Source organism: Argopecten irradians, chromosome 16, assembly GCF_041381155.1.
Source record: "Argopecten irradians isolate NY chromosome 16, Ai_NY, whole genome shotgun sequence".
NCBI classification, from domain to species: Eukaryota; Metazoa; Mollusca; class Bivalvia; order Pectinida; family Pectinidae; genus Argopecten; species Argopecten irradians.
The window spans coordinates 4,937,539-4,950,105 of NC_091149.1; the positions used below are offsets into that span (position 1 = coordinate 4,937,539).

Sequence of the window (12,567 nt, forward strand, 5' to 3'; positions counted from 1 at the left end):
CCCAAGGGATAGTCAAACCTGTCTTTAAAGACCACCAAAGGGACAGTCTAACCTGTCTATAAACCACACAAGGGTCAGTTAAACCTGTCTATAAACCACACAAGGGTCAGTTAAACCTGTCTATAAAGACCACCAAAGGGACAGTCTAACCTGTCTATAAACCACACAAGGGTCAGTTAAACCTGTCTATAAACCACACAAGGGTCAGTTAAACCTGTCTATAAACCACACAAGGGTCAGTTAAACCTGTCTATAAAACCACACAAGGGTCAGTCAAACCTGTCTATAAAGACCACCCAAGGGACCAACCTGTCTATAAAGACCACCCAAGGAATAAAGGGAAAATGTCTTAATAGTCAGGTGGTCTTTATACGCAGTCTATATTATGTTGAAATTGGTCACCTGGTGCCCAAGGAAAGTGGTCTTATACAGAGGTAGCACCTAAGAGAGGTTTGACTGCGCATGCATGTATAACCATTTTGTTTGATTTTGGCAATCATTTTATAGTACCAAAATCCATGTTGGGTTATTGCTAGCTGATAATGACTGTTGGTTGGTGGTTTTTCCCTGGATACTCTGGGAGGGTCCAGTTATCTTTAGGTGTTTATGACCCTGGCTATTACTCGTAAAACAAAGACAAACTAGTCATTCAGGATAGATGCTTGTAAAATTAGACTATAGACAAAGTCTTATCCCAGCTGGTACATATATATATGTGACATTTGTGTGTGTTCTGCAATTGAAAATATTGTGCAGATCATATAGCATTTCCTATGAAAACAATTAGCTATAAAATATATGCTTTGGAGATCTAGATGGATCATCAATAGATGACAAAATTTTTACAGAACCAATTTATATTTTACTGAAAAAAATTTAAGCTTCATGCAACAGCTGCGAGAAGTATACATACCCCGGTACAACTCGCTTCTAAATATGGTACACACTTAATTTATTACACACATTTTAATATCATTCCATCTTTTGATTAATTTACAATATAATTTGGATGATATTTAACTTAAAAAATTTTCATACTATAAACAATTGTAAAGGAGGAACAGTTTTCCTGTAATTACATTTGATTTAGAGGCATATTTCAGTAATTTGAGGCATTTATTTAAGCAAGCATTATATATTTCATATGAGATTTGTTAGAAAACAAGTCTAAGAAAATTTTAATTTTGCAAGACTTGGGGGTCATAAACATGTAAAGAACAAAAATTAAAAATTTGAGACAAGTTTCATAAAATCTCATATGAAATGAACACAAAATTAAGGCACTTTTCATCACATGATAACAACTATAGATTTAATGTAATGCAAAAATCCAGCGGAGGCTGCCATCCTCGAATCCTGATATCACGTTATTGTTTACTGACGCAAGGTTATGATGTCTCAATGAATATCCAGCCAATGAAAAGTGCTCCAGATTATATCACACTTAGTGACATATGTCAGAGTATTACACAGGCAAAGTCACTGGACATCAGGGGGATTATGTGATATTTAAAAAAAAAATTTTTTATTTAATCCACCACTTACAGAATTATGACATATTCCTTTTATCAATTTTGAAAGGGATGGACGAGGGATACAAAATACCATTACAGTTGTGGAATTGCTCTTACTTAATGCTTTATAACAGGTATAATTTTGCTGCTTACAGTTACAGAATGCATTTGACACAGATGAGGGTAAACTTGCAGACGGTGTCCCGCAGAATTATGCTTGGGCACCATTACCTTCGCGAGCTCAGCTAATTGAGTCGCTCAAAACAGACGAGTTTGATGTGTTAGTGATAGGAGGCGGAGCTACAGGAACTGGTGTAGCTGTGGACGCGGTCAGCAGAGGTAAGTGATATAAGGGGTGGAGCTACAGGAACTGGTGTAGCTGTGGACGCGGTCAGCAGAGGTAAGTGATATAAGGGGTGGAGCTACAGGAACTGGTGTAGCTGTGGACGCGGTCAGCAGAGGTAAGTGATATAAGGGGTGGAGCTACAGGAACTGGTGTAGCTGTGGACGCCGTCAGTAGAGGTAAGTGATATAAGGGTGGAGCTACAGGAACTGGTGTAGCGTGGACGCGGTCAGCAGAGGTAAGTGATATAAGGGGTGGAGCTACAGGAACTGGTGTAGCTGTGGACGCGGTCAGCAGAGGTAAGTGATATAAGGGGTGGAGCTACAGGAACTGGTGTAGCTGTGGACGCGGTCAGCAGAGGTAAGTGATATAAGGGGTGGAGCTACAGGAACTGGTGTAGCTGTGGACGCGGTCAGCAGAGGTAAGTGATATAAGGGGTGGAGCTACAGGAACTGGTGTAGCCGTGGACGCGGTCAGTAGAGGTAAGTGATATAAGGGGTGGAGCTACAGGAACTGGTGTAGCTGTGGACGCGGTCAGTAGAGGTAAGTGATATAAGGGGTGGAGCTACAGGAACTGGTGTAGCTGTGGACGCGGTCAGCAGAGGTAAGTGATATAAGGGGTGGAGCTACAGGAACTGGTGTAGCTGTGGACGCGGTCAGCAGAGGTAAGTGATATAAGGGGTGGAGCTACAGGAACTGGTGTAGCTGTGGACGCGGTCAGCAGAGGTAAGTGATATCAGTGGGCAGAGCTATGCGTACAAATCAATATTTATTTAATATTGTTCTAATTAATTGAAGATTTACTGCATCCATCCATTCAAACTCTTAATGAGGTAAATTTTTAGGTGAGCTTTATGTGATATGGTACACGTGTATAGTTTGGCTCTGATTATTTCACAGGTTTGAAGACAGCTATGGTGGAGAAGTATGATTTCGGCTCTGGGACCAGCAGCAGATCAACAAAGCTAATCCATGGAGGTGTTCGTTACCTGGAAAAGGCCGTCTTCAGTCTCTCATACCAACAGGTACTGGCTGGTCTAGGGCAATACATGTCGCCTGAGGTTTTCTCTCATACCTACACATGTAGTATTGGCGGGTCTAGTGCAATACATGTCGCCTGAGGTTTTCTCTCATACGTACACGTTAAGTATTGGCTGGTCTAGGGCAATACATGTTGCCTGAGGTTGTATTGCATGGCAGCTTGTGCAATAAAACCATTTGACGTCACAGCGTCAATAAAACTAAAAAAAATAATTTTTACACTTCTAGGCCCAGATGTTCAAAAAGTGATTAGGCTAATTGCACAATGGAACAACAATTTTCAAATCAATATAAAAATAATTCTGGTAATACAAATTTCACAATTTTCAAAGAATCCAGAGGTCTTGGATCCGATCCCGAGTAGAGACTGTTGTTGTATTTATGTTAAATCATATACTGTTACATTGTGGCCCTTGTAAGAACTCAGGAATATGACAGTGGTACAGGCAAAGGAATGCGACCTCTTTAAATAATCCCTTGAAACTTAAAAGATTCTATACCACTGACAAATGGTACTTTTCATCCATGAAAAACAGGACCAAACAAATAACCGGGTAGTAGTAATTACTTACTTTACACCATTACCCTCATTGTAATGTTAGAGCTTGTTGTCTTACTTTAAGATAAAAAAATAAAAGATGCTCCACTGCTGACAATTTTTTTCTCTATGAAAAACAGGAGCAGATGATTTAGTTTTTTCTTCAGTTGCAAAAGTTACAAATGTACTTACTTTACACCATTACCACCATTGAAAAGTTTGAGCTTCTAATTTTAATTCAAGATGAAAATATTAAAAATAATTAATTGCATCCTGAAAAAAAATCCCTAGCACTATGTCCTATATGGAATGCAGTACTGATTGCGCATGCACCAAAAGCAAAATAAATTATTTTATACTATTTTTTGTGTTAATTAGACATATATACACGCGATTAAACACCAATTATTGTTAAAATAATGTGTATCATTTATGCTCTGTCAGCGATGGAGCATCATTAATATAAAAATTGTGTCCAGAAAAAATCCATGGCTCTTAAGTCCTAAATGTAAATGAGACTGATTATGCATGCACCAAAAGCAAACAGTAAATTATTTCATTTTATTTTGTGTTAGTTATACATACATTTACATGAGTAAACACCAATTATTGTTCAAATGATGAGTATGGTTTATGCCCTGTCCATTGTTTAACATCTTTCAGGGATCAAAAATGGTTAGATTCCATTTGAATAGGCCTTGAAGGTCCCATAACATTGCATTTACTGCAGTTATGAGAGGAGTCCTTTGTGATTGGTGGCATTTTTTTAGTTTACAGTCTGTGACGGTAATTTTTTTCGCTGCTAGTCATTTGGACTAGTAAACCCTAAATTGTTATTAGTCAGCCTATTTAATCACTAGTCCAAATTAAATATACAGTAGTTTTCACTTCAGTTATGATCAGTTTCAATTTTTGACCCAAATTACAGTCTGGCGTACAGTTTGTAAACACAAATTCTCACAAAATGATGCATCCGGACAGAAATAATCGCATACAGAATGCACACAAAATGTGTTGAAAAATGCAATTTACCACTACTCCTGTATATCGGGTGGGAGCCACAAGTCCAATTGGACTAGTTCATTACATTTGGCACTAGTCCAGCTATAAAATTACTAGTCATGGGCATCTGACTAGTGCTTAAAGTCGCAGACTGAGTTTATCTAACTCTGTTATTATTTTCTTTCAGTATTGTATGGTTGAGGAAGCTTTAGCAGAGCGAGCTAACTTAATAAACATCGCCCCACATCTAGCGTATCCATTCCCAATCATGCTGCCATTATACAAGTGAGTACATGTTTTTATCACATAATCCGCCTGATATCCTGTGATTTGGCTCGTGTGATACATGTTTATCTACAGTCAAACCTGCCAACTACACTTAAACAATTTAACTGTTAGGCACTGAATGTTATTTTGGGGGGGCTGATATTTTCGCTGTTTCCTGGGATATAGCTACCGTGCAAAAATTTGATCCATGAAACAATGATCGATCAATGAATTATAGAATATCCTTCTAGGTGAATCACAAAAAAATTTTAACTTTTAAAATTGAGTTTTCTCTTTTCAAATCCAATTTATAAGATAAAGTTTAACAAATTGCTTTTATGCAATTTATATTTTTTTATGCATGGCTTTTAATGACTGTAACTTCGCATGCACTCAACCTTGATTAGACAAATGACTTAATTATTGATAAGAAAAGTAGAATTACAGTTTTATTAGTGTTGGAAATCGATTGTAAAATCACAATCGATAACCTACTAATTATCAATATCATAATCAGATGTCATTTACATAAAACTTTTCTATATTTATTGTGTTGCCTGCAACACTTTGGTAACACTATTTCGGCGTCTGTGTCATCAGCGTCTGGGAAACGGTTTCCGTAATTTAAGTATTTATTGTCCAATTTCAACCAAATTTGGTATATAGCTTTATATCAATGAGATCTCAAATGAGTTCGATAATGGTCAAAATCCGTCAATATTTGCAAGAGTTACGGGACTTTAAAATCGTCAAAACAGATAAATCCATGGTTTCCGCTCAATAACTTAAATATTTATCGTCCAATTCAACCAAAATTAGTTATTGCTTTATATCAAGGAGATCTGAGATGGGTTTGATACCGGTCGAAATCTGTCAATATTTGCAAGAGTTACAGGCCTTTAAAATTGTCAAAACAGATAAATCTAAGGTTCCAACCAAATTTAGTATATTGCTTTATATTAATTAGATCTGGGAGTGGTTTTTATACTGGTCAAAATTCATCATTATTTAAAAGAGTTCAGGACTTAAAGACTTCACCTAATTATTAACAATATTTTGAACTGTAAATAACCAATTTTTGTGATGCTGTGCAGGCGACACATCCACTTCCATGGAATTCTTGTGAAAAAGCTAGTAGTCATAAACGCATCAATAAATTTTGGCCAAATTTAATCAAACAACCTTTTGGGAATGAGAAAAGATTTTGTATAGTGACTCTGCCCAACACTGTTGTTTCGGTTTCTATTTCACCAAATATATATTTTCCCTCGCTCCTGTTATAATTTGTTGAAATGATTTTCAGATGACCATTGAGGCCCATGGGCCTCTTGTTTTCGGTAATTTATTAATGTGTTCATCTTTAAATGTTCTTTTTAAGACGCTGGCAAATTCCCTATTTCTGGGCCGGGATAAAAGCTTACGACTGGGTGGCTGGGAAGCAGAAACTGAAATCCAGTTATTTTCTAGGAAGGAAGAAAGCGCTGGAGATATTTCCTATGTTAAAAAAAGACAAACTACGTGGAGCTTTAGTTTACTATGATGGTAGGTCTTAGTTTTACAACTTCTGAAAGTTTCTTTATAAACTTCATGGAATCAAAACCATATCTTCTCATCATAGATACTTTCCATTCCTTATGTTATGAATAATTCATTACTTCCATATGTTATGAATAATTCATCACTTCCATATGTTATGAATAATTCATCACTACACTTAAAAATCACATTATGAACAAATATTCATTAAACTATTGAATCACTGTTTGTTACATTAAGTACTAGTACTGGATGTAAATTGGAAGGATAAGTCACTTGGGGTTTTGGACCAATACGGTGCGAGCGCCTTTTTGTTTGTGCATTGACCGTGACGTTGGGTGACAACTGATTTTTAGCTCACCTGGATTGGCCCGAAGGGCAAATTCTTCTCACTTATAAATCCTTGTATAAATTTTGGGTGTAGAAAAAGTTATAACAGTCATAGATTCCTTAGTCGCGTATGTCTGCGTGGCAAATTCTTCTCACTTAAATCCTTGTACCCGATTGAAAAGTATAACAGTTAATAATAGTCCGTATGTCTGACTTTTGAGTTTTGGCCTTAATTCTTGAGTGATTTTACATTATAACTTGGCATGATTCATTAATTTCATATTTTTCAGACTCTTTTTACAGTTTTGTTATGGTACCTACTCTTTTTACAGTTTTGGTATATACCTGATTGCAGTTAAAAGAGAAAATTTTGTATCTGTGGTGTTCTCATCTGTTTCTGTATTAATTTATTTTTCTCCCTTGAAGGCACATTTGAACTTACCTATTTCAAAAGTTGGAACAGTTCATTGTGGAATATCAGGGATGAATGAGTTAATTAATTGTCTTTTCATCTCATTTATTCAGGTCAGCATGATGACGCCAGGATGAACATAAGTCTGGCTATCACTGCTGTCAGGCTCGGAGGCAGCGTGATGAATTATGTCGAGGTGCTAGAAATTCTAAAGACGCCGGACAGTGAGGGGAAGGAAGTGGTCAGTGGGGCTAAAGTACGGGACAGAATGACCGGTGAGTGGACAGAAGGACAAAGTGCTTTATAAGTTTTGAACAAGGATTTAATACTATGGTTTGAGAAGAAAAATTCAGAAACGATTGAGAATATGTACAAGTTTCAAGCGTGAATTGAAAATATTACATTATGAGCCATGAAAACTTCTCAGTAAAAACATTGCCTTTTATTGCAGTATATTTCCTGAAATTTTTCTTATATTTAAAATAAAAAAGTCCTGCTTAAAAATTATGTCCAACCATCATTCAGCATTGATTTAAAACCAATCAAATTGCACTTTTAGATGTAGATTTTAAGTTTAGTACATAAAGTTTTGTTAGTCATTTCATGTCTGTATATTATAGCATTATCTCCCCTTGATTATAAAATCATGTGTGTGTTTGTGTTTTTTTTGTAATTTCAAAATATTCATTCCTAAGCAAATGACGTCACAATTGATGCCTTCTCATAGGGGCAGATAATTCTGTAATATGCTAAGATTTAATGACCTTAAAATTAATTGTACATGTAAAGCATACGTTTCGGAGGATATTGTTTTGAACTCCGCCCATCCTTGCGTCCGTCCAAGATTCTTTTCAGGGCTATAACTCAAAAATCGTTCAAGGCAGCTTCTTGAAACTTTCTGTATACATCAGACAAGTGCCCTAGCTGTGCCTTTAGCTATTACGGGCCTTCAATTTTTGTATTTTTTTCTGTTACCATGGAAACTCAGTCAAAAATACTAAATTACAGTTTCTTTTGGTAACGGCTGTTATTTTTTACTTAATTTTTTACAATGCTCGCTTACATTTAAAGTTTTACTTGAATAATTGTTACTTTCAGCTTGATGTATTTGGGTTTTATTCCAACTGCGGGGCGCGGGGGATAATGCCACGCTTTGCGGCACCTTGTTTTCCCTTCCACTCTAAGACTCCTCAGATTCATCAAAAGTGATTTGTATAAGTTATATTCTGGATTTGCATATTAAAAAATTATCTGTCTTTGAGGGAAGGAATTGATTGTGACATCATGTCTTTGCGAGCATAACATCATACTTTTGGAAGAAAGCGACATGAATTGTGCTCACAAAATAATGACGAAACAATTGATACCTACCAACAAGGGGGCTAACTCCGTAATATGCAAAGACAGAATAATTTTTTTGCTCAATTACTGTAAAATAAATTTGTTTATTTAGGTGAAGAATGGAATGTTAAAGCTAAGTGTGTAATCAACGCCACAGGACCCTACACAGACCGTATCCGTACGATGGCCAACCCAGAGGTGAAGAAGATCTGCCAGCCTAGCCAAGGTGTTCATGTTGTACTGCCAGACTATTATAGGTACGGGCTATTTATAGACATTTCTGATCGTCTCCCCATAGTTTTCATTATTAAAACATAAAATGTAAATATTAAAGATATTATGTAAATATTAAAGATATCATGTAAATATTAAAGATATCGGTGCATTTAATTTGTAAATTCTGATGATTTGTCGGTTTTTTGTTAGGTCATCTGACCTGAATGATGATTATCATTGTATGTATGTCGTCTGCTGTCCGTGCGTCAGACTATTTCTTTCCTTGACCCTGTAACAAATCACTGCCAAAAAGGGAAATTTGCTGAATTTTTGCTTTTAAATTAAAATCTTGCTCCTCTTTAACATGTGGATGGATTGCAGCTATATATGGTGTGAAACATCTTTAGGAGAGGTCAGTCATATTTTATATCAATGATTTGACTTTCAGGGGAACAGAAGTGTGGTGATTGGCTAAGTTTTTGCTATGAAATTCAGTCAGTTGTCTTTTCCTCCTTTATAAAATCAATATTGTCAGATGAATATTAAGGCCCATACCTTTTGAGTGAATCTACATGTTAATACAGATACACATTTTTTTGGCCTTCTTTCCAGTATGACCTGTCAGTTTCTGCTGCATTGTATTTCGGTACTTTCAGTACTTTGATTTCTGTGTTGTGTTTGCAGAACTTTCAGTACTTTGATTTCTGTTTTTATTTCCAGTCCTACCTCTATGGGTTTACTTGACCCTGCTACAAGCGATGGCAGAATCATTTTCTTCCTTCCCTGGCAAAACGTTACCATAGCAGGTAAACCAATTTAAAAAAAATTCAAAAAACTATAATTATATAATTTATTAATCACTATCCTAAAGCATATCTGTTCTAGATCTGTACATCATCTTTAGACAGGTACTCATGATTAAACATTACCACCTCTGGGTGGTGTGTTTGAATCACATATAGAGCAGTTGCCAGGTACAGACAACAAAGTGGTGGTTTTTCTCTGGGTACTCCAGCTTTATGCCTTTACATTCAAATCTTTCACAGCCTTAATTGACCATGGCTGTTATTAATAAAACTAAAATAAACCAAACAAAAAGTTTTAATTTTGTTATATTATGTCCAGGTGAGAGTTAATTTGAGATTGTCTCCCCTTTGATTTGATCAATTATTTTTAAAGTACCTGTTTAGAGATTGGAGCATTCAGATTTACTTAATTATAATATATATTTTTTTTCTTCAGGACATTATACCTTGTATTCTTAGCTTATCTTGATAATTCTGCAATGAATACATGAATGTTTCTGAATTTTTTTCATTTTCAGTTGCTTTTCTTTGAATCTTCTATGATTTTACTTCATTGCAGAATAATGTATACAATGAATTTGAGAGAGAATAAAGAATGCAGCTCTAGACTTAACATTGATTGAAATAAGCTCCTATGATTTAATTTTTTTCACTATCCAGGAACAACAGATGAAGCCTGTGAGGTGACAGATTTTCCATCTCCCACGGAAAAAGAGATACAGTTTATTCTCAATGAAATCCGCCATTACCTGGACCCTGATGTAGAAAGTATGTGTCAAAGAGCTGTGAGATTAATGTTGAGTGTACATAAGCCCCTTTCACACATTCAAGGATGAGGCACAATGTCTGAAATGTCTTTCCCACTGATCTGTATATACCAATGTTCTTCTGGAGTAAAAGATCATACCCAAGTCAGCACAGGCAACTTTAGTCTGTGTAGTTCCTATGAAAAAAATTATATATTTAATTTTTCTCCGGACCAGTATAGTCATGCCAGACAGACCCGGATGGTGCTAGATGTATACACGGCCCATAAACGATGATGGCGGATTGTCACGGACTAGCTGTCCTTGTTGATCCAGTGCTTCATCCTTGATTGTGCGAAAAGGACAAAAAAATTGCAGCATTAAATTGATATTAAACTATTTGAGTTTTCATTTAATAGTGGGTCTGCGTAAAACAACTTCTGTAGTCATGATACTCGACAGTGTAGAATTTTCATTGGTTCTTTCATAAATTGTTCAAACTTGGAAGATTGTTCTATTTTGAATTCTTTTTATTATATATAGTCATGATATGCTGTTTTATAAGCCTATGTTAGTGAAGAAATAATATACAGTTGAAGATCGCAAGTAAAATCATATTACATCATCTTTGTGAACCTAGGACTGTGAACTTTCTATCTATTTGTTCTAATAAAATTTTACATAAATTTCATAAAAATGACGTAGTTAGTCTTCAGTATTTGATTTATTGCCAGCGAAATCAGGCACCAAAGTTCATGGTTTAATTAGCCCTAGACAAAAGCATTAAGTGAGTAAACAAAGAAAAAGTTTTACTTGAAATTTGATATCTCTACAATCAAGTTCGTCCATTTTGCCTGGTACTGGCCGAGTGGTTAAGATGTCCCGACATATTACCACAAGCCCTCCACCTCTGGGATGCGGGTTCGAATCCCATGTGGGGCAGTTGCCAGGTACTGACCGCTGGTCGGTGGTTTTTCTCCGGGTACTCCGGCTTTCCTCCGCCAACAAACCTGGCACGTCCTTACATGACCCTGGCTGTTAATAGGACGTAAAAAATAAAAAAATAAATAAACCAAACATTTTGCCTGGTACTGGTATCGGTTGATAATCTGTCTGTGCTCTCTGTTTCAGTTCGGCGAGGCGACGTATTGTCAGCTTGGTGCGGTATTCGACCCCTAGTGTGTGATCCTAACAAGGCTGACACACAGTCTATAGCCAGGAACCACATCATAGAAGTCACTCCCGACAATCTCATCACTATAGCAGGTACGCCAGGAAAAATAAGCCATAATTCTTAATGTTCAGCCAAAACGTCATAAAAAATAATTGTTAATTCTTACGCTATGCCATAATCTCATTTGTATTGCAGGTATGTCATGAAAAATAATTGATAATTCTTATGCTCTGCCATAATCTCATCACTGTCGCAGGTACGTAAGGAAAAATAATCGATAGTTCTTACACTCTGCCATAATCTCATTAGTATGGCAGGTACATCAAGAAAAATAATCAATAATTCTTACGCTCTGCCATAATCTCATCACTAACACAGGTACATCATGTAAAATAATCAATATTTCTTACTGCTCTGCCATGAAACTAAGAAACCTATGGTGTAACCCATGTCTATCCTATCACATTGTCAATATACTGTGAGTAGGTGGGGTATGTTGCTTGGTATCTTTGATGGCATGCTTCAGTGATATAGCACTATATAAAAAGGGCAACAGTTCCACTATACAAGTAGGCACAAACATACCGCAGTCTCCAAAAACACACACCTGCACTTCATACACATAACACCGCATACATGGGAGGCTGTACTTACATGACCCTGGCTGTTAATAGGACATATAATAAACCAAAGTCAAATGTCTCATAAAAGCTCCTATATAATAAATTAGAATGGGTCTGTTATGAACACGATTACAAATAGTTCATGGTTATAACACAGTAATTTTCATTCTCCATCAACCCATCAATCTTCCTATCAGATGGTTGTAATATGTGCATAACAAATTATGCTTATATTGTTGGTTCTTTGATGTTTGTTATGTAAACCATGTTTTACTGGAGAGGGTATTTTTAATAAAAAAAAAACACCCAAAAAACAATTACCAGTATTGCATAGTATAAACAAAAGTTAATTAGGTTCACATGAATTGATGTATAGCAGCTATTCTGGTACATGAACGATAGTTCTTTATTTATCCGAAAATCAGGTTTAAAGGGCCACTACCTTTCTTGAGCCAAATTTAAAGGTTTTTAAAAATCATTAATAACATAAGAATATATATATCGATGGCTTAAGATGAGGTAAAAATGTGAAGTTTACGCAAGATTTCCTGCGTAATATATGATAACAGTTGGGTTTCATTTCGCTGTTTGGCCTTCTGGCGCAGTGATTATCAACTACTGTGCGGTATTTAGGATGATAGCGGGAAACATTAGAATACCTGCTTTATGAAAATTAAC

The 12,567-nt window shown here is 36.1% G+C and overlaps 1 protein-coding gene across 4 annotated transcripts in view; it reads left to right on the plus strand.

Annotated features, from left to right (window-relative positions):
- LOC138310414 (glycerol-3-phosphate dehydrogenase, mitochondrial-like) overlaps positions 1-12,567 on the plus strand; it is a 40,804-nt gene that overhangs the window by 5,743 nt on the left and 22,494 nt on the right. For all 4 annotated transcript variants that reach the window (XM_069251629.1, XM_069251625.1, XM_069251628.1 and 1 more), the window contains exons 3-11: positions 1,670-1,853; positions 2,758-2,882; positions 4,626-4,723; positions 6,084-6,247; positions 7,097-7,258; positions 8,437-8,581; positions 9,261-9,346; positions 10,007-10,114; positions 11,224-11,358. In XM_069251629.1, coding sequence (XP_069107730.1) covers positions 1,670-1,853; positions 2,758-2,882; positions 4,626-4,723; positions 6,084-6,247; positions 7,097-7,258; positions 8,437-8,581; positions 9,261-9,346; positions 10,007-10,114; positions 11,224-11,358 — 1,207 coding nt within the window. The remainder of the gene's footprint in view (positions 1-1,669; positions 1,854-2,757; positions 2,883-4,625; positions 4,724-6,083; positions 6,248-7,096; positions 7,259-8,436; positions 8,582-9,260; positions 9,347-10,006; positions 10,115-11,223; positions 11,359-12,567) is intronic.